This window comes from Pempheris klunzingeri, chromosome 7 (genome assembly GCF_042242105.1).
Source record: "Pempheris klunzingeri isolate RE-2024b chromosome 7, fPemKlu1.hap1, whole genome shotgun sequence".
NCBI lineage: Eukaryota > Metazoa > Chordata > Actinopteri > Acropomatiformes > Pempheridae > Pempheris > Pempheris klunzingeri.
The window spans coordinates 15,879,351-15,905,598 of NC_092018.1; the positions used below are offsets into that span (position 1 = coordinate 15,879,351).

General features: G+C 42.4%; 1 protein-coding gene across 3 annotated transcripts; it reads left to right on the forward strand.

Moving 5' to 3' along the window:
• Positions 1-196: 196 nt before the first annotated feature.
• On the forward strand, positions 197-26,037 carry cemip2 (cell migration inducing hyaluronidase 2). Of its 3 annotated transcripts, none has more exons than XM_070833282.1 (24): positions 197-451; positions 3,129-3,483; positions 3,678-3,818; positions 3,940-4,507; positions 8,035-8,204; positions 8,826-9,017; positions 10,106-10,272; positions 11,686-11,898; positions 12,881-13,086; positions 14,321-14,390; positions 15,010-15,138; positions 15,920-16,008; positions 17,330-17,461; positions 17,931-17,966; positions 18,271-18,426; positions 20,430-20,607; positions 21,699-21,914; positions 22,017-22,228; positions 22,600-22,782; positions 22,931-23,150; positions 23,234-23,335; positions 23,438-23,583; positions 23,846-23,952; positions 24,055-26,037. In XM_070833282.1, exons 2-24 carry the CDS (start codon positions 3,147-3,149, stop codon positions 24,252-24,254), a joined length of 4,170 nt encoding a protein of 1,389 aa, XP_070689383.1. In that variant the 5' UTR covers positions 197-451; positions 3,129-3,146; the 3' UTR covers positions 24,255-26,037. The 3 variants fall into 3 exon arrangements, with proteins under 3 accessions (XP_070689383.1, XP_070689384.1, XP_070689385.1); XM_070833283.1 differs by having other exon boundaries at positions 197-402; XM_070833284.1 differs by lacking the exon at positions 197-451 and adding an exon at positions 1,149-1,210.
• Positions 26,038-26,248: the final 211 nt, after the last annotated feature.

Here is a 26,248-nt window from a genome sequence, read left to right on the forward strand (position 1 = left end):
CACTATGAAGATATTTACAGAAAGGCGCGTTATATATTTACAATAAAATCACATATTCTCCACACTGTACACCCCACGCGTCTCTCATTTGCCCGACAGTATGTGAACGCATCACCACTTCCTCTCTTCCAAGCCGCGCCTGGTTTCCTCTCGGTGGGACTGGGGGGGGGGGGACTGACGGACGGACGGACGGACAGAGGGACAGAGGGACGGGGGGACGACAGCCTATCAGCAGAAACAAAACACCATGTGAAGAAAAAAGTATATAAAAGGAGACAGAGAGAGCACACTCGCACGGGTGAGGACGTTTTCACTGGTCTCACCACCAGCAGCGGGTCGCGGTGCTTTCACGGCCCGGCAGAGAGCGGATGGACAGAGCCGGAGAGCAGCTGGACACCCACGGTACGAGCTCACCGACACCGTGTCCGCGTCGGTCCGTCAGCTGCTGGGGGTGAGGGAAGATTCACCGACTCAGACTTTGAGTTTAGGCTTGTGTGTGTGTGAAGAGGGCTAATAAGCTATTAAAAAGTAGCTATTAGTGCTCATGTGTGTCCAAGCTAACGCTGGTGTCAAAAAGTTGTGTGCGGTGTGTTGCTACGTGTCCCTTTAACTGTCAATGTGGATAAAAGCCACTTAAATCGAAGCATGAACATGTTTAAATATTATAATTAATGACTTGTGCCATATGCTTCCTTGTAGGCTCCTCTCTTGTGGTCATATGTCGATAATAGACTAACCCAGCACCCTTTGAAAATATACTAGTGTTTCTTTATGGTGTCACTTTGGCCAAAACAGGCCCATAAATCAGCCTAAGTAATGAAATCCTCTCATTTAACACGCCGTCCTTAGCCTCCATATGTGGGTCATCTCCCTCACTACTGTACACTACACAGTAGTGAGAGCTGTGACAGCGCTGTTATAGTTATGAGTTAATGTGAGCAACACGTGGCCTGCTGTATGCTACTCTGCCAGTGTCAGTTTCCAAACTAAATGATGATTTTACAGCTGAAGAATGCGTGATGGGCCGCCCTGCTTTGACTCCAGTGTTTCCCCCCACATCTGTTTGATATTCAGTAGCTCTGAAATCAGGGAAGTATGAGTGTGAGGGAGGGATCGAGCGAGGCTCCGGTTATTATGAAATGCAGGAGGTCCAGGAGAGCCAGTGCAGCCTTGTGATGAGTGCCTTTCCCAGAAGCTGAGTAGCCTCAAGGTGAGTAAGTCCACAGCTCTTTATGCTCAGGCGGGTCAGTTTTGTTAGTAGCTGGGGAGCTGGAGCAGTCTGGCCCTTTTTTTTTATGGTGAGGAATGTGAATAAAAAACCTAGCCTGAGATAGGGTGATAAAGACTGATGCCTGGGGGGATCATCTCATCACAGGGCTCCCGCTGAGTCCATCTGATGAAGCGTACAAGCTGTGAGAACAAGAACGTCAAAAAGGAAGTGTAATCAGCATGCCGGTCTTGATGACTGTCCAGTTTATCTCTCAAACTCTAAGGAAGACTGGTTCAGAGACGCTGTAATGGGATAATTCAAGTTGAAGTGGGGGAAACAGCTGTCCTGGGGCCTAGCATGCACAAATGGCTGAGCCCTTGTTGAGCAGTCGTTGATTGTACATTGCTTTGTTGATGGCTTGAAGAGGTTTGTTGTGCTCTGGGCTAAAATGATGACTTATTGGCTTGGCAAGACAATGGTCAGTTGTGCGTCTCTGTGGGTTGGCACGGGAGTGTGTGTGAGTCTGTGTTCACATATTCGTTTGTGTGTGAAGCACTGATATACGCTTGGATGATTTAAAGACCAAAAGTCATCACTTTCGGGGTGTCTTTGGTTTGCACCATGACTGCGTTACCACGTTACCGCAGTACCGTGGCTATGTGACGTCTACTGCAGGGTTGAGCTCAATACTGTTATCACTGCAAAATTAAATTTTTTGTACTTTTTGCTGGTGAAAGTTACAGGAGTGCATATTGTCATTGTTTAGTTATCATGATGGATTGTCACCATTATGAGTTGTGCCTATACTTACCTAAGAATTATAAAAGATGTTTCCCTAAGGCGCAGCCCAATGAATGAGCCTGTTTTGGACAGTTGTTGCAGCTTTGCACTTTTAACAACCTCTTAAAAAGACCAAGTCGTTCATCAAGTCATGTGGCCACAATTTGACGTGTAAAACCTTGAACTTGCTGACATTTTGTTTATGAAAACCCATAGTAGCAAGCTGCGATGTCCAGTCCTCACAGTGGAACACGACAGGGTGTTTGTCTTAAACAAAAGTGCCAATGAAGCCCTTTTTTCTGCAGTGTCATTTCCTTTACCCCGTGTGTTTGTGTGTACAGGTGTCCATATGACCTTTCTGTGCTTGTGTCCCTGGCTTCAGTTCACTTTTTGCTACCTTCTCCATTTGCGTGAAATAAAGCGAGTGCAGACTGAAGCTTGGGCAGTCTTCTCCTTCCCTAATTGGTGCCATCTGTTTTGGCTGTGTTAACATAGTCTCAGGAATGCTGCAATCCATTATTCACAACCTCCTTCGTTACTGTGGACAAGAGCAGCCAATGTCACTCTGGGTGCCAGACCAGCCAGAGGAGGAACTGACTGTCTTTTTAAGACCAGCTCCCTGGACGTTTACCTGGAGGTCCTCGAGTGAGATGCTCTAAGGCTTATTGCTGGTTTCCGCTGAATCAGCCCTTTTTCTTCCGTTGCCTCCTACTGAGTTTACCCTCCTCTTTTTATGTGCTCTTTTAGTGTCTTCTTCCTCCTCCTTGACCTCTCCTGTCGGACCTCTTTTTCTATTCACTCCTTTTTAGTCTCATCCCATAACATTTCTGTCTTACTGCACCATTATGCTTACAATGTAGGAGTCTTTACACGAAAATACAAACACATTGTGTGTGTGTGTGTGTGTGTGTGTGTGTGATACAAAGTCCATCATCTTCAGTCTGGGAAGAATCTGTTTCACTCCCATCAAAGTAAATCTATTTTTTTTAAGTTAATACAAAATTTAATGTGACAGACAGTGAGTGTTAAATTTGTTTGAGAGTACCCCCCAAAAAAGCATCATTACTGAATCCCCATTGTTAATGTTTTTCATATTTCTTGTCGTTTTCCCTCTTCTTTTTTTTTTTTCTCCTCTCAGGTAGCAGACACGGATACCATGCCGACGAGTGATGGCCCCAGCCGCTTCCCAGTCTTTGTGGCTCCGCCCCACGGCAACCACCAGAGGTCTCCAGGTTATGTCCCCGGGAGGGTGGCGCCCGTCCGCTCGCCACCACCTGCCAAAGCTCCACCGCCTCCGCCGATAAAACCTCACGGCCCCCCGCCAGAGAGACGAGCCCCCACCTCCAGCCTGTCAGAAGAGAACCAGCGTAGGGAGCGAGCGCAGAGCCTCCAGCAAAGAAAGAACACGTTAATCTGTTGTGGAATGTCCATCGGGGCTTTCTTCCTCACCCTCATCCTCGTTCTTAGTCTCACAAGTGGGGATGTGTTAGATGGTCAGTATCACAAATTACTGATTCAAATGTTCAAGATTTTTAGAAATGCATATCTCTTTATGTAACCCATTGCATCTCAACTTGCTGCACGTGTGTCCCCTGCTGCAAATGTCATTTATGTATATTTTTGGATATTTCTGTCTAATGAGTGATATGAGGTTCTCTAATTTATTACGGTTTGCTTGTTTTTGCAGAGAATTGTCCAGACCACAATCCATCCCTCAGTAGCTGGAACCCAGGCCACCAACCAGAGAAGGCTGTTGTTGTCAGGGGGGGACATCTGTTTAGGTTGGAGGCTTCTGCGACTTTCCGTTCACTAACCATTCAATCAGGAGGTAAGCATGTCAAGGTGCTTGATTAACACTGATGGATTCAGGGTTTTTAACATGACATGAAGTGAAATAGTTCAGCAGATCGAGTTTGTTAGAGCATCTGTTTGCCTCTGCCTTTACACAGGTCAGGTAGTCTTTGCAGACAATGCTGACGGCTCCAAAAACATAACCTTGAGAACTCATCACATCCTCATAGAAGATGGCGGCGCCCTTCACATCGGTGCTCCCAAATGTTGCTACCGTTCTCGTGCCACAATCGCCCTTGTGGGCCGCTCTGACAGCAAGGCTGTCCCTGAAGTGCGCGGCCTGGGCCGCAAGTTCATAGGAGTCATGAACGGTGGGATTCTGGAGCTACATGGCACTGAGAAAGTTTCCTGGTCTCTGCTGACCCAGAGCGTGCCAGCATCTGGTCTGGCCACAGGGGGGTATGCCTTCCAGCGGAACTTCAGCCGAGGCATCAACTTGCGCGTGGTGGACCAGGACACAGCTGCGGTGCTGCTCTGCGAACGCTACGACACACACGACTCTCGTAATGACAGTCGACGGCTCAGCCAGCTGCTGCGGTCCCTGCCAGCGGGCCGCATTGTCACACTGGCTGTAGGAGACTCGGCTGTCAAAAGTCTCCTGGATGAAACCAAGAAGGCCATTGAAGAGAGGCTGGGCAGCAGCTTTGTTCATGATCTCAAATACAGGTAAATGGTGCCAGTTTATAAATATAAGAGATGCTGTACAGATTTGTTAATGATGTATTTTTCAATTACAAATGAAAATACACAAGGATTGTTTCTTGATGTTGCCCTGGCCAGTGTGTCTGTTGTGACTGTGTGAAACTATATGTGAGTGTGTTTCTGTGTCAGCAGTGTTGCAGAATGTGCCAGTTCTTGGAGAGTTTGTATTTGTTCTCCATGGTGTGTTGTCTTCGGGAGTGTTTTGTCTATTCTTGGTCTCCTGGGGCTGATAAAGAAAGTTAATGTGTTTTTGTTTAACCACTAATGCAAGACCCCCTCGCCTTTGAAGCCTCAATACTTTGACTGACAATGCCAGCATTTTGTTCACTGTCCATCCTCCCTGGAAAAATGTCCCCTTTCTTTTCATTTGGGATAATCCCTTGATGTTCCAAGTTATTCTTCATCCTGTTTCCCTCGTGTTTCCGCAGTATCAGGCTCTGCCAGGACAGGAAGCACGTACCGGATGCTAGGGTTATGGTCAGAGATTTTCCAGTATTTGTGCAAAATGTATTGATTCAGGAGATTTCTTGTCAGCCATGTTTATTTCTGCAAAAGAACAGATAAAGGAGATTTATTATATAAAGAGTAGTCCTGTCCACATGGACTGCTGCTTTCTTTAAGCTCATGAAGGGAGAGAATTGGACTTTAGCTTCGCATGACATCTTGTGTTACTGTCACTCCAACACATATATATGTGCACATGTGTTTCTTTCAATGGAAAGTCTAAGTGCAGCAGAGTTATTTGTAGCTCAGCCTGGTTTGGTCTTTGGTTGGCTGAAAAGCCAAGTGCTACGCTAGATTCTCCAGTGTCACATTTCACCTCTGGGGGTGGGTGCCAATGCAGCACAAAGTTTTCAAACAAATCCCCTCAAATCCACAGCTCAGCGTTTAAATGGATCACAAGATAGAACCCTGTGTACGTTCATAGTTGCTCGTGTGTGTGTGTGTGTGTGTGTGTGTGTGTGTGTGTGTGTGTGTGTGTGTGTGTGTGTGTGTGTGTGTGTGTGTGTGTGTGTGTGTGTGTGTGTGTGTGTGTGTGTGTGTGTGTGTGTGTGTGTGTGTGTGTGTGTGTGTGTGTGTGTGTGTACCAATACTTTAATGGTGTTCTCTCTCTCTAAAGCTTTCACTTATTATTCACTGGAGTGGGGATTTTTAACTTAGTTTTCTGTGGATTTGCTTTTGGTAGGAGGAAACACATAGCACACATTTATGAGGGACCATGCAGTTTAATGTCTCGTTAAAGTCACACAATGTTAGGCTGAATGATTTTAGGCTGAAAGCGTTAGGTGGTAAAGGCATATGACCTATAGCATCGAGCATAATGATGAAGTGTAGATCAGTTTATGACCTGTTATGGTGTGTTGCGAAAAAACTACAGGGAATGAAGCCCGAACATACTCAGGAACCAAGTTTCGTGCTTTTTCAACATTTGTGGCAGTTCTATAGGATCATGCAAACCTGGATGCCCAAGGGTATGTTTCATGAAGCGCTTTAATCACTTGTGATCTCCAAGTTCTACTTGATTTGAAATGAACAATAACAAACTAACACATTACCCAAGTACCCTTAGATTTCTACAGGGTGATCTCAGAGGAGTCAACCATCCTTCCTGGCACTGAAACATGAATGTGTTGGCTCCTGCCTCATGCCTGTTGACCCCCTCGTCTTTAATCTGTGTCTCTCAGCACACACAAACACATGTCCATGCCAGTCTGTAGTGCATTCACCTCTGGTCTCGACACTCACTGTTTCCAGTCAAACAATGAGGTTGTTAAACATAAAATCAAGGGTGTGGCAACAGGAAACAGTGAAGCAACCACTCTCTGTTATTCTCCTATTGATTTATTATTATTATTTTTTAGATACAGCATATCAGCAGGCTCAGGAAAGAAAATGGGCCTTACTTGATTTTTCTCAACAGGAAAACTCACAGAAAGCCACAAACTGGGGCTGTAGCAAGAGAACAGAGTGGATCCCCAGATAGATTCTGTTTGTGTATCAGTGGGGTGCACGATGAGGGCTGTTTCATCTACGAGACAATGTGTTTGGGCTGTGATTATGCCAGTGGGAACAATTATTATGAACAGCACAGATAAATGCTGGAAACATCGGTATCCCGAGCTCGCTTTGGTCGTGGTTTTCGTTTACATGATTTAATTATTCCAAAGATAGTTCTCCAAGGAGTGGATGGAGTGTTTTACCACTTTCGTATGGCTGTCAAATGCGCAGTGAGCTGCAGCCTTTATTGCAAAGCCTTGATAGAAACAGGTGAAATTTAGGATTGTTTACTGTATGTGGATTGGGTCAAGCAATGCCTCAGTGGAAACAAGAGATGTCTGCTGAGATTACTCTCCTCTAGTCTATCAAAATGTACAGCTGGTTACCCAGATATGATTTCAAAGGTTTAAATATAGGCTTCTGAATGGTTAAATTGTGTGAGAGGGTCATGTTGTCAGGGCCAGTTTGTGTTGATAAAGTGTTTAAAGGTCATGCCACTACAGTTTGGAACAATGGCCCTAAAATATTATATCCATTAATAGTAAAAAGGCTTTAAGCTTGTTTAGGCTGGTTCGGATTAGGCTGCACAAGAATAAAGCAAGAGTTAATTCTTTGGAAGTTAAGATCATGACATTTGACACATCCAAGGCTTCTACTTGCAGTACGCTGCCTTGTTTTAGACAGCATGTCCTCAAAAGCACACCCAATCCCTTTCGCTATCCACACCCTCAAGCTTCTCTGCTCAAATGATTTCAGTCTCTCCTTTTATTTAATCATTTGCAATCTCATTTAAAGATAATTTTCTTGACATTCTTTTCTTGCTTTATAAGATAGCGTGTAATGGAGTGAGAGGGGAGGACTTGGAACAAAAATAAAAAGTTGGATTTGAGTTTTGGACGTGGCAGGTACACCCACTCCTCTGAGCCACATGAACACCCTTCCTGAAATCCCCTGTCCTCATTTTGATAATCCCTTGACTTCTCTGATATCATTTCTTTAGTTTTTTTTTCCTTTTTTTTTTTTTTTTTACTTCTCATTGTCTCTTTATGACATCAATCCATCCAAAGAGAGGAGGAGGGGGGGGGGGCTGGGTGCCAGTCAATCACATTCACACCCACAAAGAGGAAGAACATACAAACTCCACACAGAAACCCCAGGTTCTTACCTCCTAACCTGCTCCAGACTCATCAGACAATTGCTCTGCCTTCTTGGCATTACACTAGTGACTAATCTTCTCCCAGTTTCCTGACTCACAGAGACACTCAAACACTGAAAAACTTCATCATGCAGTTCAGGTCACACCCTTTATCTGACTGGCTGTTACATATGCAAGATATTATGCGAAACTGATTTTGATGTTTGTGTTAAAACCTGGCTGTTTTGGGCCATCTGTCACTAATAATTGGTAATGTTTGGTGGAAACTTATACTCTCATCAATAGCAATGAGTCTGCATTGTGTAATGTCCTTTCTGTCCCTCTCCCACTTCTCCAGACAGGCGTGGGCTTTGGTCTCCGTGGTGGGCGGCGGTAATGCCTCGTGCTCAGAGGACGTTAGGGAACACGAAAACCACGACACAGGAGGGAGAGCTATGGCAAGACGGAACTTCACCACGGTTGATGGAGTGGGTTTCTCTGTCGCCGCCTACAGCGAGTGGAAGAATGGTGAGAAACGGCTTATGTGATGGAGTCCGCTTGAAAGAAGAAGGTGACACTGAGGGATGAACTTTACCTCATAACAAAAGCTTCACAGATCAATCATCTGAACATTAAAGACATTCTTGTGCCTGTGTGGGTGATCGTGTTTTTGTGACCTTGCCATTATGATAAATAACAGGTCAGATGTAAGCATGTGTGGAGGCACTAGCACACCTGATTTCTTTCTTTATTGCGGCTGTGCATGCCTACAACTTGTAAGACTCAATTTTACTGTGCAACATAAAGTATAAAGTGATGAAGTTCCCTGGGGTTATTTAACATAGTTAGTCTTTAGTCTTTAGTCTTTACATAGTTATTTTGGTTAATATTGCCCGCAACTAAACAGCATTAAAAAACCTTAGAAAAATGTTATTGAGCTACTCAGAAGTTTGTTTTTTTTTTGTTTGTTTTTAGTCAGAAACTGCTTTTGTTGGATCCTTTGTGTCTATGTTGAAAATGATGGTTATCTTTAATTCTTAAATAAAAGTAGAGCACATTCGTATTAAAAGCAATAACAGCACATCAGAGTCAAGCTTTTCTATTTTCTTGTTCCTCTTTTAAATGAAGTGTTATGCCCTCACCCCCCAGGTTTCCCCATCTCAGGCTTCCATGTGGATGCTGTGGACCAGGTGATGCTGAACCTGCAGGATGAAGTGCAGCAGACCTGGCGACCCGGGGATCAGATTGTAGTTGCCAGCACGGACTACTCCATGCACCAGGCTGAGGAGTTTACCTTGCTGTCCTGCCCTCACTGCAGCAGCACGCAGGTCAGGATACAAGGTGAGAGACGGCTTGGCGGTGTGCTTGTCGATTAAGAAAATGGATTTGGTTGCCCTGGCTGCAAACTAAAACAAGCTTTGCTTGTGTAAGTGTTTCTCCTTTGAGGGCCCACTCCTTTCTCTTGTGTGGCTTTTAGTCATTTTTTAGTATGAAGGACGGAGAGAAAGGGGAAGAAAGACCTACGGGAAGTACAGACATATTTCATATTGGAAAGATTTTTAGAGGATTCAATGATGTGATAGCAGCAGAAGAAAACATAAAAGATCATACAGCTAATTCTTCATTGTAGTCACTAAATGTGATTAGCAGATGTAGGGCCACTAATCCTGAGGTCCAAAGAGATCTAATTTCCTGTTCAGCTGTTACGGTGATGCAAGATTATTGGAAGAGGCTAAAAAGAGATTGGCTTATGTTTTTACACTCCCCCAACCAACATTGTTTTATGGATTTACGTGTATTGCCTCTGCTTCATATCATCCTGCCCTCTACTGTTTCTCCAATGTTGTTCTCTAACAATCTGTTACTTTTTGTCCACCTCTCTCCAGACATGCTTCCGAATCTAATACCTCTGTCAACAAATGCAAACTCCCTCCCTGCAGGGGAGGGTGTATTAGTGTGTATGCACGCACATAGAGGAAGGGCTGAGCAGTACTGCTATCCGTTACTTTTGCTTTTACGTGTGTAATTATTCTGGTTGGCTGGCTTTGGGGTGTGGGCAGTTGTTTATGTTTGAGCTTGTGCTGCTAGGCATGCTTCCTGTGGTTGACAGTTGGAAGCACACCATCTTCAGAAATAAAATGCGTAGTTTACACTATATGTCACTACCGATTGGTTTCAACATTCTATATTTAGCTGGTATTTTAAGTGAAAATGTCTGAGTCTCAGACTACCTGAGAAAGATTCCACAAGCCAAATTGTTATTAAATGAGATTCCTTTAGTGTTGATTAACTTTTCTACTTTCTTTGGTTGACATTGAATGTCATGATTGATATTTGTAATAATACAAAGTAGTGTCTTTCCAGGTTTTGCCAAATTTGCTCCTAGTTTTAGCATATGACCAAGAATCTACCTGTCTGTTTAAACCCAGGGAAGCCTCAGTATAACCACATTGGAGAGATTATAGATGGGGTCGACATGCGTGCTGAAGTGGCTCTGCTCTCCAGAAACATTCTCATCTACGGAGAAATGGAAAATTCGTGCTATGGAAACATGTGCCAGTTCTACAGCCACGACACCTTTGGAGGCCACATCAAGGTGTGTGTGTGTGTGTGTGTGTAGTTTTACAGCACAGGCCCTTGTTTAAACTATGCTTATGTCTGTATTAGCTGATGTATGTGTCTGCATGTTTCTGTGTGACTTTACATTCTCATTAAAGGTGACTGTGTCTGCAGAAATCTGCGTGACAGTTTCCAAACTGCAGGGAGTGTTCATACCTTCTGTATTTATATGTTGTCCCAAATGAGTGTTCATTCAGTTCACATGTGAGTGTTCACACGACAGTTTGTCATGTGAAGTACTACTGTTTCTCTCACTCTCATTCTCTCTTTGTTTTTCTCTTTTCTGCCTCTCCATGTCTAGCTTTTATTTATCTTACTTATACTTCGTCAGAACATACACAGCCTAAAAAATCTGAACACTTAAGCCATAAAACAGATAAGCGTTGAACATGGCAGCAACTGGAGCTTCATATGATCTACATGTGTCTCTTTACAGTCAGTGAGTTCACTGTAATTTGGTTAATGATGGTATGACTTTGGTTGCAACTGCACAGTAACATTCCTTAGACTTGATGCAACCGACCCCCCTCGTTTAACAAAATAAACACTTTTTTTCTTTCATCTGTCGAAATCTTTTCTTAACGTTATCTGTGTCCAACAGAAATGCTTATATTACACAATCTGCCTCTAAAATGATTGACCTCCCCACCCCTGATATAACAGAACTCAACAACAGAGCCATCACACACAGCACATTTTCTCAATCAATTTTTGCACTTTTCACATTGTCAGGCTTGTTAGTCTGTCATGGAAAATGTATGAATATTTGCACGGAAGGATGCATGCATGTGTGTATATACAGCAAGTATGTATGCCTCGATGCATGATGAAAACACAATGAGTTTGTGGGTGAGTTACAGTTACTTGGAGGGATTGGCCAATACCTCCTTAACAGGAACCAGACAGTGTGGATTATGCCATACCCACAAAAAGACCTCCTAGGGAGCATTATACAGCATATTTGTATTGAATTATTTGTTGATGTTCATGTTTAGCTTTACTTGCTCCCCAGTCCATTTGCGTTTTGCATGTGTGCATCCCTAAGCCTGTTTATCTTTTAATCTGTGCTTCTATAACTCACATCTCTTATTCATCAAGAGGAACATCAGTTTGACTCACTGGAGCATGATGCCAACGGAGTTATAGTTCATATCCCAGCGGGATCATAGGCAAACACAGAAAATCGTACTGTAGACCTAACCCTTAATTGGATCAGAAAGGGTAGGCAGTTAGCCTACTTTTGTAGCATAATATGAACCTCATGTCACCCTCCACAAGGTCTGTGGAATTCATTTTAGCAATTTATAATAGCTCATTGTTCTTTCTTGATCGATTTTAAAGTTTATTCTTCACTCTGGCCTCTCTTTGTTTTCTCTCTCCCATACCGCAGATCTTCGGTAACTTCTCATCAGTGCATCTGTCACATGTGGAGCTGAAGAACATGGGCCAGCAGGCCGAGCGAGGCCAATACCCCCTCCACTTCCACATGTGCGGGGATGTGGACCAGAGGGGAGGCTACCGTGAGCCCACCTATGTAGACGGACTCTCCATACATCACTCCTTCTCCCGCTGCCTCACCATCCACGCCACCAATGGTTTGCTGGTCAGTAAAGTGTGCTTTAGTACAGTGAGTCTATAATGTATGTGAAGGCAAAGAAAAGGCAGCTGAAAACATCTGTTTCTTTGAAGGATGTGTCAGAGAGAGTCCTCTAATAAGTACCATGTGAAGTTAGCTGTTGAATACTCCATCAGTTACAGCCTTCATCACGGGATTACTGTAATGGCTTGTTTCCTCCTTTCCTCTCCCTCTCCTTCTTTTCCTTAATCTCACTCTTCAAACCCTCCTGTCCCATATCTTTCTCCAATATAAAATCGTCTGTCTCAAAGTCTCTGGAAAATAATGACTCCCCTATAGTTATTCCCTTACCTTGGACACAAATAAATGTTTTTATGTACTTACTAGATAAGGGAAATCATATGACATGTTCTCATATAAGTATGTCTGTCAACTCCAAAGTCATAATGTCTTTGTGTGTGAGTTATGCCCCTTCCTTTTATGTCAAAAGGTGATGGGTTAACTTTTGTCCTTGAGGCCATAGGGTTAAAGGTGTCCTTCCTTGCTGCTGTGGAAATGGAATTCACAAGGTTTTGCAAAACATTGTTTGGCTCTGCTGTTTTTCCTGTTTCCTTCTGGCACAAAGACAAGTTTCTCCTGTTGTGTATCATCTTTCCACAGCTCTCTTGATACCATCATTATTAACCTGGCTTCTGATGGGTTTAATAAAAAAAAAAAAAAAACTTTCTTAGCTGGAATTTTTCTCAGGAATGTTAGGTATTTAAGGAGGCAGGCACGTCTAGCAGTTGGAGCGAACTGTATTTTCCTGTGGGTTGTTGATGATTCCAAGATGGACTAACAAATGTTGTCTTAGCCCTCTTGTTTACATGGATTTCCTGCATATTCCCCTTAGGCTTCAAGTATTGCCACGAATGCAATATAGTACTGTATTTATTGTCTAAAAGCTCTTAAGATCATCATTCAGCTTTTCTCTTTTTTAATATCTTGTGCTTTTCTTTGTTTGATGCAGGTGAAGAATACTGTAGGCTATGACACCTTGGGCCACTGTTTCTTCCTCGAGGATGGGATTGAGCAGCGCAACACTTTCTACCACAACCTTGGCCTGCTGACTCGACCTGGGACTCTGCTGCCGACTGACCGCAATGAGACACTCTGCACCAGCATCAAGGACAAGGTCTACAAGGGCTACACTCCCTCCCCCAGCACAGAGTGCAAGTAAGAAATTAAGACAATGACTTTGTGTGATTCTCTGGTTAGAGATATGAGTACAGGACAAGCTGATATAAGACAGCATGAGTTATTGCACTACCGTCGAGAGCTTGTTTATGAATATTTACAGTGCGTTGCTGATCAACTTCTGCAAGTCAAGAATTTAGGATTAGGAAGGGCTTTTCTTATTTTTATAGTCTTGTTTTTTACTCTGTACAGTGATATTATTGGTGTTATCAAAGTGTTGGTGTGAAAATCAATTAATTAGCAGTGTTTGTGTAAGATATAGGTTCATACACATCCATCAGGATAGATTTGGTAGTCCTCTGTAAATACAAGCTGGTTTAAAATGTTCATCTTAGAAAGATGAGAACATTGAACTTACATGTTGTTGACTGGTGTTTTTTATTTTGTCAGTAGTGTAGACAGTGCAGACTTTCTGAAACACCATCATGCACAGATGGGGGTTTTCATTTGTAGCACCGAAGAGAAAGGGGCTGTTTATTAGTAACTCTTTTAATATGAAATGCCTAATCCACCCACCAGCAACAGCTGCAATTCAGGGTCTTAAGCATAAGACATAATTGTAATGACAGATAATAGTAGGGACACTGCAAAGCCACGAGAGCTGCAAATAAGCATAACATCTTGACTCAAAAGTAGCGTGACTGTTAGGGAGGGAAATATCGAAGACAGTGAGCACCGTCCCTCTATTTGAAAACACTGAACGGTGGGGCCAAATGAACACAAGTGATTTGTGTCACTTTTAAGATCTCCCTCACTGACATTTAAGTCTGTGACCCTCAATCAAGTGTCAGTGTGGGGAAACCTGGTGACATAGTGCAGACTTGCCTTGAGAGAAGACAGAAGACCCATGTCCATGTGAAAGAGATACTGCGGTTAGAAATGCAGTCTGCGAGAGATATTGCGTGGTTTTATCCATTCAATAACAACCTCTACACTCCATGGGATGTTTTTATGTTTAGCACGAACAAGAAAAGTGCCTCTGTGATAGAAGCAACAAGGCCTTTTTCCAGACGTGTGTATGTGTGTGTTGGCAGAGTCGTCCCTCTCCAGAGTTTATGTTGGAGAGGTAGATTATTGAGGGAATTTTGAAAGATCACAGAATTCTTTGATCTCTGGCATAACAGAGACTATGACTAATAAGAAGAAGACAAAGAACTGTCTTTTTAATATCTTTTCCTGTGTGTGTATATGTCTCTGTCCTTTGTTTTTCCAGGGCAGTTTCAACATTTTGGATCGCCAATCCTAACAACAATCTCATCAGTAATGCAGCTGCTGGTTCTCAGGTAATAACATCGGAGTTATTTAAGAAAACAGCATCAAAATAACATTTTACAAATGATAAAACCGTATATTACATGAAGCCGCAGTGGCTCTGGTGTTACTTTATCTTGACACAATGAAAATGAAAGATCTACATGCTCATAAGAAAGTGATCCAGCAATAAAATTGGATTTAACGGGCATTAATGTTGGCTACAAATAGTGAGACTTCTAATATGATAAAGTAGAAGACGACAGCCCCTCATAAATCATCTCTTTTTTATTTTGTTACAGTGTGGAGGTCTACTGGGGAGAGCTGTTTAAATTGCTTAACATTGGTAGGGGGTATGCACGTGACATTTAGGTTGTCTATATCTGTTAACTCATAACTTTTTTTTAATGAGCGATTGAGCTCATATGAACTCCTACACCTGGTCTGTTCTTTCTGAGGGGCTTGACCCACATGTAGTACGACATCTTGTCCAGTTCAGCTCATTGGCTTTGTAAGTTACTTCAGCCCTCCGACCATGGATAATATGTGTATCAGCCCAGATAACGACATTCCTGCTTTTGACCACTTGTACCATGAACACAATTTGTCTTGTTTATCGCCTCATTCCTCGACTCTTCCTTCCTGTTCCAGGATGCCGGCATATGGTTTGTGTTCCACAGCTCATCCACCGGAGACTCTCATGGGCTGGTACCAGAGACCAAGGCAGAACTCACTCCTCTGGGAATTTTTTACAACAACCGTGTACACTCTAACTTTAAGGTATTATCAGGGTCGGTGTTGACTCTTCCTGCCTTGATGACGAAAAATACAGTGTTTTTAAGGGTTAAGGGTTGAGAAAGCTATTGCACATAATTCTGTGCTCATTTACTTGGTTATAGCCAGAAAGAGGCATGGACACACACAAACACACACACACACACACACACATGCACGTGCACACACACACACGCACGTGCACACAAACACACGCACGCACACGAGTAGACTCTACAATAGTGCTCTGTTGTGTAATGACAGAAGTCGGGCAGGTGAACTGTAAGTTCTTTGTTCAGTCTGACCACAGCAGCCTCTCTTGTAGACGAAGGAGCCCCAAGGTTTAAGACTATACCTCGCTTATACCGCAGGGCCAACTCAGAGCACAGTTTTCCATATACATAAGACATGCAGACATATTGCATTTTTCCTTTAATTTATTTTACAATTAATTTTTTAAACATACAAAAATAATCCATATGTTATGGAGTATGTAAATATACATTACACGTACATATACATGATAAATTTTTCACAGGAATTCTCTTTACTGCTTTTCCTACTTTCCACAGTACCCTATACAGCACCAACTCTATAACCGTGTTAGCCCAGGATTTAAATTTAGTACATTTATTATTGCCTCAAGTCCCACACTTTGAAATATACTAGTAGTCTTGTTTGTGTCAGTCCAACAGAAAAAGACTTGTTGCTAATCTTGGGTCTCTAAACAGTTTTAGAGAAAATCTGGTGTTTTATTGTAATCGTCATACTGTGATTATCTTCCTAGGCAGGGCTGTTCATTGATAAAGGAGTGAAGACCACCAATGCCAGCGCCACAGACCCCCGGGAATACCTGTGTCTAGATAACAGTGCCAGGTGTGTAATGTGTATCAAAATATATATAGTCTCATTTATACTATGAATTGATATTAATTTTTCTAATTATTTTGGACATGGAGTAGTTTGTTCTGAGTGTATGTAAATGGTTAGTGACCCACAACTGACTAGTATGCAGTTGTACAAACTGTGTGCTATTAGAGGGTGAGTTATCATATGCATCATGGTGTACAGTTACACTATGTAAATATTAAGGCATTTGTGGTTTACTAATGTATTTTTTTAATGCCACTGTCAATAACTGTTTAGGAATAAAGTTATGTATAGCTGTATCTGCTGAGACATGGCCAGTGGCTGGGATAGATAGATGGCCTTTTACTCTGTTACTGCATTTTAGTGGAAGGTCTGTCAGGTTTGTGTTGACAGAGAAAACAAGGCTTCACAGATAGAGTTTCCTCTCTGCAGCTCCCTACCCAAATACAGCCCTCAACTAGACGGAAAAAATCTTACGTGTCCACCGAGACTGCTGGCCACTATGTGTGTGTGTGTGTTAGTGTTTGCAGGGAGAGGATTTTAAATGTTAAAGTGTGTGCGAAGTATTAACCCTCCAGGAGACACGGTGAGAGATATTTGTGACTGTAAGGAAGTGTAGGTTGAGGATATCAGTAATTCATGGTTCCCAGAGAATCATCCCTTCTGATTCATGCGATGGTCTGACCTTTGTCTAGTGCAACATTCTGGTTAATATTTCCCCTTGACCAACATTTTGGTTCATGAAATGCGTAGATATTCATAGTATCCAGAGCATAAATACAGATGTTGAAGGCTAGCTGTGATCTGATTTGAGCGCCACCATTAGGCTGAAAAAAAGAGGATGAGCCCTGTCGATTTATTTCTGGATTTAAAATCAGTCATTTCCTAATGTAATGAGCAGATTGCCATAAAACTTTTCTAGGCACATTCATGCTCCCAAGGGTGATAAATCCTGTTATATTTGACACCATGTCGACTTCTGCAATGCATCTGGTGCAGCACACTGTGAGAGGCAATGACTACTACAGCCTGCAGCCTCAGTGGGGCTCTAGAGTTTTAGACTGGTTATAAATTATGTCTGCACAGATTTATAGTATGCGATGACGTTATGATTATCAAGTGTATGAGTGACTCATAAATCTCCAAAAGTTAAATTGATTTATTGTGTGTGTGCACCATCTTGTGCATTGACCTACATGAAGACCTCGTGCAGAAAAACGAGCGGGGGAAAAAATGTGGTTTGACATTGTGATACAGTGAGAGTGAGAAGTAATGAATGTAGTCAATGGAAACTCACAAAGATGTTAATAGTAACATGTGTGCTCAGATTCCGACCGCACCAGAATGCCGACCCCAGCCGTCCCCGGGTGGCAGCAGTCATCGACACTCTGATCTCCTTCAAGAACAACGACTTGGGAGCGTGGATACGGGGAGGCGACATCGTCATCAAGAACTCTGGGTGAGACGGCTGTGATGTGATTAATGTAATTCAGGAGAACTGAAGATGTTTCTACAGAAAAATTATGGTGTCAAAACAAAAGAAACAACTGAGAAAAAAAGCAAAGTTGGGATATTGAAAGTTTGTTGCTGGTATTATGGTGTAATCCATGCACAACTTCCTCTGATCACATCATCCGCTGTTAGTAACAAACTCTCTTTTACCATTTGACCCAACTTTATGTTTAACTTTGGATTGATGTCCATAGTTTGTGAAGTGGTAGCAATGAATCGGCAGTTCACTATTTTTATGGACTACCAGATATAATCTTGAGTACATTATGAGATGGGGTCCACTCTATTTGATAGGGACTCAGTTCAGTTCTCTTTTTTATTAAATCATTCACTCAGTGCTGGAGTAATAGCAGAATACTCTCGCCTGATGCTATTTCATTAACTGACACAAATATCTCTCTTCTTTCTCTGAACAGCTTTGCAGACAATGGTGTAGGATTATCATTTGCCAGGTGTGTACTTGTATAAATCACTTTGCTTGTGCAGTCTTGTGATTCTATTCAGGCATATTTCCTCTCTCACAGCCAGATGAACTTGCCAAGAACCCCTTATGATTGATAGATACTGAGCTGAAAGTTGGCACATTAAAGCTCCTGTGTGGTCACAAGCATGTCTTTCTTTCTTAACACAGTGCATTTTTTTTTTCTCCTGCCCTCATCCCTAAGAAAAACATAAATCATTATAGACATGTTTACATAAACATGTGTATGATATGAAATACTGTTCGTTTGCACTGATCCCCTTCTTATCCTCCAGTGATGGCAGCTACCCTAAGGATGAAGGCTCCAGCCAGGAGGTGACGCAGTCTCTGTTTGTGGGTGAAAGCCGAAACAGAGGGACCAATGGGGGGCAGAATAAATACTGGGGCCCAGGAGGGGCTGATGCAAAAATGAGGACACTGCCTAGAAACAGGTGAGGGGGAGCAAAGAGAGGGAGGGCTAAGATGACGAGAGGAGGCAAGCTATATGAGAGGAACTGAGGGGAAAAATCCAAATCAAGCCGAGCTTTCTCAGGAGTTGCAGGGGGATGGTGTTGGAGGAGTTGGCAAAGAGAAATATGCTGGGAAAAATAAACAAGGGAGAGCCAGCAAGGCAATCAGGTAGTTGGACAGATGGACAGATGAGGCTGCTACAGCTGCTTCAAGCAGTGGGTGGACTTGTGAAAGGAAGTTCTGTTTTGACTGACTTCCCTTCAGTGATATTTTGGGCAGTTTATGAAGAACTGTGGTAGTAAGAATTACATGGTTTCATAGGAAGGGGTTACTCATTGTAGCATCTGATTACTAGTGAACAAGGGTGTTTCTATGATTTAGGGTTTTAGGTCATTTTTGGAAGGGAACATATAAAGATGTCACTAATAGTGCTCCTACTGATGAGTAAACTAGACAGTGGGGCAGAGAAATTAATCAAAATATTATCAAAATCGCAACATGGCCTAGTGCGGAACAACAAACAATTATAAATGAAGCATTGTGGTGGTAGAGAGATGCCCCAGCCTACAAATCATACACTCCTGAAGTAAGAGAACATACCTCTTACAGACCCCAGCAAACGTCACATCATCATTTTATATTTTTTATAGAGAAATTGAAGTGCAAAAAGTACCACTTCCACAAAAAACTGGGACTCATATCGCAATCACAATATCTGTCAAAATAATTGCAGTATGACTTTTTTTTTTATCGTTCAGCCCTTGACTTGTGCCTCTCTGACAGTGCCTGAAATAGTTCTGCCATTTTGAGGAGTTTATAGAGGTTTATATAGTCTCTCCATGCTGTAATGCCATGTCTGACCTAATGGACAGTCCTAATAAGAGCAGAGTTTTGAGCTTTATGTCCCCTCCGGGTCTTCTTATAGTTTCCTCTGTCGTTCTTCCTGTCTTTCCCTCTCATTGCAGGGGTTGTTATACAAGAGGAGAGCTACTTAAACAAGAGACTGGCAAATAGTTGCCTTTTTCTTTTTTTTTTTTTTGCTTCAAGAACCAGGGTTTATGTCAGTTTGTGACCACTGCCACCACTGTGTACAACTGTATAACCATTTTACAGGCTTCCTGACCGCACTCTGACTTCTGGCTCTGTCAGTTTGTCTGTCGTCATTGCGGTTACTGCCAGTGCTGCTGAGATTCTTTTTTTTTTTCTTGCCAAGAGAAGAGGGGTCAATTAAAATGGATGGATAATTTGATCCTTCAATTAAAAGACAAGTTCAACAAGGTTCCAATAATGGCAATTGCATAAGGCCATCTCTTTTTTTATTTTTATTTGTATGACCATAAATCACTTGACAGAACCCACATTATGAAAACAAACATAATCAGCAGTTCAGAGTGCTGTAGGAAAAGAATTAGTCAATCCTTCTCCAAACAGGATGCAGATATAATCGTTGTTATCCACGAGCATCAGTCTTGTTTACTTAACCAACTGACTGTTTTCCACATATGCTGTACAATTATTGTTTGTGTGGCACATTATTTACATTGGAAAATCGCAGGAACTACTATTCCTACTACGACTAAACCAAAATGCTCTTTACTTTTTCAAATATGTTTAAGTATCATTTACCAATGTCCTACATTACAGAGCCCATAATGTCTACATTATTAATGTTAAAGTAGTTGGAGTCATTTTGGGGAGAACCCTTGGAACTGTAAAATTGACTTAAGGCCCATATGACCCAGAATTATGGAGCATGTCATGTGCAAGGCATTTGATGTCCCGCTCCCTAGTGAGCTCATGGCCTGGCTGAGTTTTCATAACATGTTCCTTTCTGAAACTCTTCCTCTTGGTTCTGGGTTTTAGCCAAATTCTGACTAAACTTATGGTCTTCCATTTTGATGATTGCCTCTTTCTCTCCCATTCATTTACTACGGTCAATTGACTTGTCTAATTGTGGACTATTCCTTCTTCCTCGCCACTGTAGGACGTTCCCAATTCGAGGTTTCCAGATCTACGATGGCCCAGTGCGGCTTACACAGAGTACATTTCGTGGATTTATCCCCACACCAGAGCGTTACACCAGCGCAGTGGGATTCAACCTGAAGAACACCTGGCAGCTCACCCCAAGAAACAACATGTCTCAGCTCAACTTCCACTCCACTGTGAGCAAACGTCTAGCTTTGGGAAATCATTAACACATTGCACAGTTACTGTTTTAATATTAGAATTGCATAGACAAACTATATAATACTGAGACCGAGGGTCAGCATAGAGCTGTCCATAGGAAGCAGTCCAATACCTCCATGCGACTCTTATGTGTTTTGGTCAGCTCTTTCTATGTTCTCTCCTCCTTCCTCTTTTTCCCTCTGTCGAGTCTTAACTACAGATTTGACTGCTGTCAGGAATACAGTAGTTGTGACTACTTTGACAGTAGTTAACCTTTTCTCTCTACCTCGCTTTGTTTCTGTGTTCTTGGTACACTGGATCGGACTGTTTGCTCCTATTTGTTCTTCACTCCTGCAACCATCCCCTGGTGTTGATTAGATCACAACTCAGATCACAGTCAGAGTTGGCAGTTATTTGAATTCTCAGTAAGAGGGAAGAAAGGAGAGGAGGAGGGGTCTCAGATTCTGTGTAAATCACTGCTGCCATCTTGTGGTGGTATAGTACAGTGCGCTGCCTTTGCTTTTCTAATTGTGACACTTAATACAATATATTCTAAATGTCCTTTATGTATCTTCAGTTCATCAAATCTGAAATCTCAAATCATAATGCCATTGCTATACCCATCCTAAACAAGCAGTAGACATTTGAGTCCCATAAATACAATTCTTCCTCAACCCTTCCAAAAAAGGTAAGTAGCTTGGTCATTGCAATCAGATTTCTACCTGGAAAACAATCTAGGATTGCGATAGATGAAATTACCTGTGTAAGGGGGTCTTTTTAAATTCGGATCCTCTGTAAAAAGCCGGCTGTCAGAGAGCACTGCTTCACCCTTCTGCAGTGTTGCTGAGAAATCTAAAGTGATTTCTCTCTCCCAGAAGGGCAGAAATTATCATCATGGAATTCACTGAAAATAAATAGCTACATTATGTTGATGAAAAGTAATTGAGTAAACAGCAGCTGCATTGGAGAGAGCACTCCCAAACAAACATTTACCAGAAGTGGCAAAGCAATAATGCCCTGAATCAAAACACAGTGCTTAAACGTATATGGTGGTATTCTTAACTCTCTTTGCAAATGATATCCTCAGGTGGGTCTGCGGACGTTTTTTGGTCGCCCCGGGCAGTGGTTTGAAGAGAACGACCTGGACGGTGACAAAAACTCCATCTTTCATGATGTGGACGGATCAGTAACAGGTTACACGGACACCTACGTCGGCAGAGCAGACAACTACCTGATCCAACATCCCGACTGTGTGAACGTGTCCCAGTGGAACGGAGTGATCTGCAGCGGCCGCTACTCTCAGGTACGGCCCCGCCAGGGTTCTTTTCTTGTTGCTCTGTCCATTTAATGTAAAATGTTGGCTATTTCTGATCCTTGCACTCCACCACATCCTACTTTCCGTCAGGTGTACATCCAGACACAGGGAGCCTCCAGCCTCAGTTTGTCCATCAGCAGAGATGAATACCCTGCTGCTCCTCTTGTGCTGAGGGGGATTAACAGCCAGGGGGCGCTGTCTCAGCAGTACCAGCCCATCCTGATGATGAGCAAGAGCTACACTCTGCACTGGAGCGGACCTGCGCCCAGAGAGGTTGTCCTCTCTCTCATCAATTTTGATAAGTGAGTAACAAGAGTCAGCAGCGTGTGTTTGTGAACCATGTGTGCTGCAAGTCATGTGATTTCTGTAATATATATAAGGAAAATTATATATTTTTCTCTTTGATAAAGCCATTGAACAACAAGATATTCAGATGTCTTTGTTATTCAAATACATCACTTCAGTTACACATCAGTACATCAGTTAGCATCCACACCATCACTGCATGAAATTGTGCATTTTAGCAGATTTTCATGTACTGAATCAATCACATTAGAATAATTCTGTGCTGTACAGCCTCATTGTTGCAGCATTTTTTACTAGGTCTAACATGGTCATAGGTGCTATGGAGAAGCCCTGTGTGATGTAATGCTTCTCTCTTTCTCCCTCTCAGAGATGACTGGGTGCTGGTGGGACTTTGCTACCCATCAGACACCACATTTCAGATCATGGCCGACATCAACGATAGGCAAACCAACTCCTTTGATGAAATCACAGACTACGGCACTGTGTCATCCATCGCAGAGCTGGAGAAGAGACCGATGGAGAGGAAGTACTTCTTCGACCGAACTGTTGGGTGAGACAACAAAATCCAATCCTCTCAGTTTCTCTGTTTGTTTTTTGGTCACATACACAATTAGTCTTAATTTGAGCTATTTTTATTTCCCTGGTTTCTGACCGTATTCTAAATTCTCTTTTTCCTGTTCTCCTCCCGTCACACCCAGCTTGTTGTGGCTCTACCTTCGGGCCCGGCATGGTCGTGACGGTCACAGCTACTGTTCAGTGAAAGGCTGCGAAAGAGTGAAGGTCATGGCCACCACAGCCACCAAACAGACCTGTAACTGTTCAGCCAAGGCCTACCCCAAGTACTCAAAGACACCCTCAGCAGTGGTGCCTATGCCGGCTCTAAACAAACAGCCCTGCAAAGGCTGCGGTGCTAAACAGGTCTGTTGCTACATTTAAGATGATTTCCCTTTGGCCGCTTAAATGTCCAGCCACCACTGCTGACCAGTGTGTTTCTGTCTCAGCTTGTGTTTTCCAGTGAGCCATGGACCTCCTACCTCCACACACAAGTCAAGTCTCTCAGCAGCAAAGAGCAGCAGAGAGGAGATAACAGCTCCTTTATCACTGTGAGCACGCCTGTCCTCAAGTACAAAAGCAGGATCTTGCCTATGTGCCTCGAACGTGTCAATCAGGGTTTACTCGACCTATGTTTTCCTCTCACCTACCAGGTAAATGAAGTGACCATGCCCTTCTATCAGACTGGGTATTTCCTGGTCTCAGTGGATGCATGCTCGGGAAAAGTCACCAAGAAAACCTCATTTGCCAAGATGGACGCCAAGATGGAACAGTACCTAAAAGTTGGAATACCAAAAAGGTGAGCCCGAGAAAATGAGATTTATTGGCCAAGTATGTGCACACATACAAGAAATGTCACTCTGGTTTTTGGTTGCTCTCAATGTAATTGAGAATAAAGATAAAGATGGACTAAAGGTAACACTGCTCATACCACTAGATTTGAATTTCTGACGTGGACATATAGTAGTTTCAAAAACTGAAATAAACTTGCCTATATAATATGAAATATAAGGCACCCCACATTCCTGCTTAATTTACAGACCTGTTCTTTTCCTCAACAGATCCATAGTGCTCATGGCGACACGAGGTCAGCCTGAAGGCCTGGTACGTGTAGCACCATATCTGGTCTCCTTTGGTACGGCCAAAGCTGCTGATCTGTACGGCAAAGGTTAGTGACACACTTAAAGATATTTCTCCTTTCTTTCTCTGTCTAGTTAATATATTCTGTGGTAAAGTTGCATCTCTTTCTCACACACTTTTATTGCTGCAGAGAGTCTGGCACTTTGGGGGTTCCAGGGCGGCTCCTCTCCTCCTCCGTGGGTGTCGCTACAATCCGGGCAGGGGGATGAGTTCCTGCGGCTGCAGGAGCGGTACTTGCCGCTGGGTTTGGAGGCCTACGGCTGTACGACGCCTGCAGCTCGAGCGCGCAAAGACCTGGAACTGCTCAAAAAAGCCACGGGACTACAATGACCAATGTGAACTGTACAACTTAACTACCCAAAACACTCTTGCACACAGATACACAAACACACACAACCAGCTGATGAATGTGAACTGCTGAACCCTTAATTTATTAGCAATGGCAAAGATGTTTACCAATTTCAAGTGGAGAGAAGGTATTTTATTGTGAACGGGGTGAGTATTTTTGTGATTTATGTGTGTGTGTGTGTGTATGTGTAAGTATGCATTTGGGCCGTTGAGTCAACGCACTTTCCTTTTAAAGACACAACTTGCCTTATCAGCCAAAGTGATCAAACGGAGCTTTACCATAACTCAGTTGTTTGTCTTGGACAACTGAAAAAGCAGCCCCAAAGCAACCTTTAGCATCTACCAAGCAATCCTAATATTTATTCTGCAGTAAATGAATTAGATTGAGTCTGAAAACAGAACACAATGCATTAGACACACACAGGCCAGCAGGAAATTATGAAAATAAATTGCATTGTCCCTGAAATGAGACCATGTTCGATTGAAACTGACAATGAAACACGATGGATTATTGCTCAGGTCAAAGGGAAATAACGAAAATAAATGCCATTGCATCTTAGAATTAAACAGCAATACTAAGCCAAAAATGACCACGTAGTGTAAAAACAGAGAGAGTGGCTTAGATGCGTTAACTGTTAGGATTATATGATGCTGAACACCTATATTTTGAAAACAAGGTGATAACAAGCCATATTCATATAAATATTTAAATGGTTATAAAGTGGTATATGCAGTGGCACTAATTTGCTTCTTAACATGTTATTAGATAGGTCACTTACTAATATATAGGCCATTACCGTCAGTCCTTCAATCCTCACGCACAACTGTTAGTTGTTTAGTTGATGTCTGTAACAACTGAAACTTTGACTGGAAAACCTCCTCTGATCATCGTGCAGCTGTACAACTAAAGACTTTAAGCACCTTTTTATGGATTCCTACATGGACCTACTGGATCTTTTATCTCTTTTTTTATTTATGTCTTCGCAGTGATGGTCTCTGAAGTGCTGGCCACATGTGCAGCACATACATTTATATCACTTCTTTTGTTTTCTCCAACAGAATTGAATGTTTTACCTTTCATCTGGCTTATTGTTGATCTTTTCATGTGCGGTATTGCCAAAAAGGGTGTTAAGGTACAATACAGGGTGCCTTTTTAGAGTTGTTACCCTGATTGTACAGTAGTGAGCAGCAAAATGCATACAGATAATATAGCAGCTGTAAGGTATAAGGCTTTATGTTGAGACTTGCAGTGTGTAATCTTTAAAGGGTGTTAGGATGTGAGCAGGGCTCCCCCACTGAGCGGCGATAAGTTCCTATCTGTGACTGTCTGTGTGTGTGTGTGTGTGTGTGTGTGCGTGAGAGAGAGAGAGATATGATTGATCATGTGAGAGACAGAGAGATCCTCTGGAGGACGTTTGCCTTGTTGCCTTTTAACCACTCTACTGTTAAAAAGAGCAAAAGAATGATAGAAAAAATGTTTCCACCCCTTGCCTTTTGTTCAATTGATGGTTTGAAGATGCACAGCCAGAGAATTCTTTACTTTTTTTTAAAATTAGAAGTGAGCTTTGTAAATATGGTGTTTAATGTTTTAACTCAAACTGTACATGTAATGCAAATGCCAAACAGGTTGTCAATAGTGTGTGTATTTTCTGTTTTGTTTTTTTTCCATTTGTCCATTGAAATTTAAGCTGGTTGTTTCCATATGGAAACTCAGCATTTGTTATGAAATTGCCAATTAAATAAACATTTATGCTTTGTGATAAGATCATTTTTTCATTTGCCTGCATCAGCAGCTAAAAGAGAAAAGTCTCTTCTGAGTTATAGGTCTAAGAGAAGCAATTGAGTCTTTATATTCTGTGTCTTCCACATGTTATACTATTTCACCATTTGAGGGCAGCCTGGTATTTTTGAGGAATTTCTGCCATGTATTCATCTTTGGACAAATCCTTATTTTCATATCACATATAGATCTGAGA

Coding starts and splice junctions, on each gene's coding strand:
- cemip2 (XM_070833282.1), top strand. CDS start 3,147: ATGCCGACGAGTGATGGCCCCAGCCGCTTCCCAGTCTTTGTGGCTCCG. Junction 3,819..3,939: donor ACTAACCATTCAATCAGGAG/GTAAGCATGTCA, acceptor GCCTTTACACAG/GTCAGGTAGTCTTTGCAGAC. Junction 4,508..8,034: donor GTTCATGATCTCAAATACAG/GTAAATGGTGCC, acceptor CCACTTCTCCAG/ACAGGCGTGGGCTTTGGTCT.